The sequence below is a fragment of the Anarrhichthys ocellatus genome, unplaced genomic scaffold (genome assembly GCF_004355925.1).
Source record: "Anarrhichthys ocellatus isolate YVR2014 unplaced genomic scaffold, GSC_Weel_1.0 scaffold5142, whole genome shotgun sequence".
NCBI lineage: Eukaryota > Metazoa > Chordata > Actinopteri > Perciformes > Anarhichadidae > Anarrhichthys > Anarrhichthys ocellatus.
The window spans coordinates 1-3,694 of NW_022285116.1; the positions used below are offsets into that span (position 1 = coordinate 1).

The window sequence follows — 3,694 nt, forward strand, 5'->3', positions numbered from 1 at the left end:
GCTTACTTGTGTGCGCGTGTTTTAATGCTTGCTGTTATGCCTTCCATTAAAATGATCCCGAATGGCAGAAGGATAATTACTGAATGGAAATGAACTGAGTTTTGGATCTGTTCTTTTTTCTTTCTTTAATCTGTGTGTGCGCTCTCTTTCCAGATGAGAACGAGTGTGCATTAGGTGGTCACGGGTGTGACACCAACGCTCGTTGTGGTAACGTCATTGGCTCTTATTTCTGCCAGTGCTACCAGGGCTTCAATGGAGACGGGCACTCTTGTTTTGGTGGGTAAGCAGTGTGTGGTGTGTTTTCCACATTAGTGGTGCTCAGTAGTCCACCAGTGCTACTTATGTCATGCAAACAATTAATCATTTGTGCCAGCAGCCCTTGGGCATACAGCACTCACCAGATACCTTCAGAATTGTCCTTGTTTACAGACATTGATGAGTGTGCTCTAAACAACGGCCACTGTCAACACAACTGCTCCAACGAACCAGGAGGGTACAGCTGCCAGTGTGACCTAGGCTACCAGCTGGACAAGGATGGACTCAACTGCACAGGTAAAACCATAGGCTGTATATACAATATTTTATCAAAGACAAAAAAATAAACATAATTACACAAGACAAACAATTTACAATTGCCTCTCATTCTCCCATTCACACTAACTGATACACCCATGACATTAATTTTTAAGCCTGTGAAAGAATTACATCTTTGCATGCAAAATGAGCTGTAAGCCCTAATTTGCGGCAAAGTGGAAGGGAGTTCCATCATGAAAAGGATCGTCTCCCTCCAGATGATCATCTACGAAAGCCAATGCCAATTTTGATACCTTGATCCAAACAACCTGTCTCTTATTAACTGGTCCTCTTTGGCAAAAACCCCACTCACCGGGCCCTCCAAGCTTGTTGAAACAAGTGTCAAAAGGAATTGCAAATATGGTGTTTGACTTAAGTCTGAATGAGCCCTTACAATACGTGGAGCCCTGTTGTGCCATTACAGAAAAGTTAACTAAATGTCTCTGATCTCCCAGATGTTGATGAGTGTCTGACACTGAATGGGACCTGCGAGCATATTTGCATCGACACTCAGGGATCTTTCCAGTGCTCCTGCAGGCCCGGCTACCAGCTGCACATCGATGGCCACACCTGTGTGGGTCAGTCACTCACCGACACTCTTTCACTGTTTACCTACTCATTTGAGTCGTTTAAACAGGCTGATTCACACAAACTGCCATGAATAAGTCATCTCACGTTCTCATTTTGTGTGTGAGTTTGTGTCGTGCATAATTATTGTCTATGTGTGTGTGTGTGTGTGTGTGTGTGCTCAGATATTGATGAATGTAAACTCCAGAGTGGCGGCTGCTCTCACATCTGCACCAACTCTCCGGGAGGATACATTTGCCACTGCCCGCCTCCTCTTTTGCTAGACACAGACAACCTCACCTGCAGCAGTATGTTTCTCATTACAGTGTGGTCATCACATTATTTTAAATCAAACTGTTATTCTTATTACTTAGATTTGTGTTATTCGTGATCTCATTGTAGCTTGAGATATCGCAGTTTTAAAGAATGGTCCACACACCGAACTTTAGCACAAAATATATATTCTAACTCTTAAACAACAGTTTTGACTAATTACTTATAGCTATTGCATTTTTGAGAGAAGAATACTTGTTATTTGATGTCTTTTAATATCATCTGTCATTTTTAAAACCAATAATGTCCAATAATTTGACTGTTGCCCATAATTTAGGCTGCAACTAAAGATTATTTTATTATAAATTAATCTGCAGATAAAACTCTCAATGAATCCTATTGTCTGTGAAGTGTAAGAAAATTTAAAAAAATGCCATAAAATAAGCTAACAAATAGCAACAAATTTCGCAAGTTAGAAACTGGAATCAGGGTTTTTAGCTCTGCCAAAAAATGTTCATAATTTGTGAATATTCAATGTTAAAATATTTTTTCGAATTGAACAGATGTTACATCCTGCAAGCTAAGAAATGGAGGATGTGAGCACATCTGCTCGGTGAGGGCTGAGGGCCAGGTCCAGTGTAGCTGTCGGGCAGGCTGGAAGTTGGACGAGAACCAAAGGAGCTGCGTGGGTGAGACTTGATTTTCTGTCCTCGGTGCCACTTTTTTTTGGGAAAATCTAATTTTGTTTAAGGTCATATCTATGCAGAAGAAGTTTAATGTTTTTTTAAATTATTTTATTTTAAGTACATATTCTCTCTTCAGACTTCTCAATCTATTGAAACAACCATACAAAGATTCTCAGAGCATCATTTTGTAAACATTTATTGCTGCAAAAACAGTAAAGAGCTGGAGAGGTTTAAATGGCTACAATCAACTTCTCATCCATTTTGCACTTGCCAGGCGGGAGGTGTTCATTAAAAGCAATCATGGCAGCTGGGTTAAAAGGAAGGGTGGAAATCGGATGACTGGTTCAGCTGTGGCCACATTTTCTGGGATGATAAGCTTGTGTGCACACAGCCGAGCTTCCCTGCTCTTTCAGCCCAAAAGCACATAAACAGACTGCAAAATACAGATTGTTTTGCAGTTTTAAAATGTGTAACTGTGTAACTGTCCCACTGTCTTTTGTCATAAGATGTGAATGAGTGCGGGGACTTCACAAACGGAGGTTGTGAACAGCTCTGTTTGAACCATCCGGGGGGGGTTTAACTGCACCTGCAGGGCAGGGTATGAAGTGCGAACTGATGACCTCACCAAGTGCCAGCGTGAGTCAAACACCAAACATCAAGAAACGAAGATCCTGATGAATCTTGTAGACAGCAATAGCAGCAAAAGGGATTGCTTTATTCTTGTTTTTGTGAGGGCTTAAATTTGAAAATGAAATTATGCTTATTAACTTCTCTGCCCTTCCAGCTGTGTGTAACCCTTACTGTCACAACTATGGAGTGTGTGTGGCCCCAAACAGCTGTGAATGTCCTCCAGGCTACCCTGGACAAGGCTGCTCAGGTACAAGCTTTGACTGTTCTATATGGACACCACATATGTCATTGTAATATCACAGTTATTTGCTGTTGCTGTGAGAATCCATGTTGATTGTGTATTTCAGCCATGTGCTCCCCACCCTGTGCCCACGGAGGTACCTGTATGCGCTGGAACAAGTGTCTGTGTCCTCCTGGCTGGACCGGAGCAGGCTGCCATACAGGTACATCACCTCGGTTGTTAACGAAGCCACACTTCTGGATAAGCAATCGCTGTAGAGACTCTGTCTGTAAACACAGGCAGGATATAAGTTCAATTGAGTAAACAAAGCAGACTGCGCTAAAATAAAACAGCCACTGTTGCCTTAGCAGTTATGAGATGGTTACATTCTCTCTCTCACTCTCTCTCTCTCTCAGCGGTCTGTGAGCTGCCCTGTGCTAATGGTGGTCGCTGTGTGGGGCCTGATACCTGCCAGTGTCCCTCGGACTACACCGGCACCCAGTGCCTCTTGCGTGAGTAACAAAACCACCAACACATCTGGCTTCAGTTACACCAGGCATGCAGGTACATCGTGGGGCCTCCATGCTTGTTAGCAGCACTGGCTGGTAAAATGTGTCTTATACCATGATGGAAAAACAAAAAAGCATCGGGTAATTTAAGAAACGTCATGTTTAGATTCCACAATATACCCCCAACTTTCATTTTTCAACACAGACCTACTTATATCTGTGTGTGTGTGTGTGTG

At 42.5% G+C, this 3,694-nt stretch overlaps 1 protein-coding gene and 1 long non-coding RNA gene across 2 annotated transcripts; both read left to right on the plus strand.

The window, feature by feature from the left end:
* Positions 1–99: 99 nt before the first annotated feature.
* Positions 100–2,679, plus strand: LOC116379768 (multiple epidermal growth factor-like domains protein 6; the record flags this gene model as incomplete). The annotated part of the gene is made up of 6 exons (XM_031841731.1): positions 100–276; positions 430–552; positions 1,029–1,151; positions 1,326–1,448; positions 1,977–2,102; positions 2,606–2,679. Coding segments are annotated over 6 exons (746 nt in total), but the record flags the coding sequence as incomplete, so codon positions are not given.
* Positions 2,680–2,889: 210 nt separating this feature from the next.
* LOC116379767 (uncharacterized) lies at positions 2,890–3,455 on the plus strand. The gene is made up of 3 exons (XR_004212470.1): positions 2,890–2,976; positions 3,077–3,172; positions 3,366–3,455. It is a non-coding gene; the product is annotated as an uncharacterized LOC116379767 (long non-coding RNA).
* Positions 3,456–3,694: the final 239 nt, after the last annotated feature.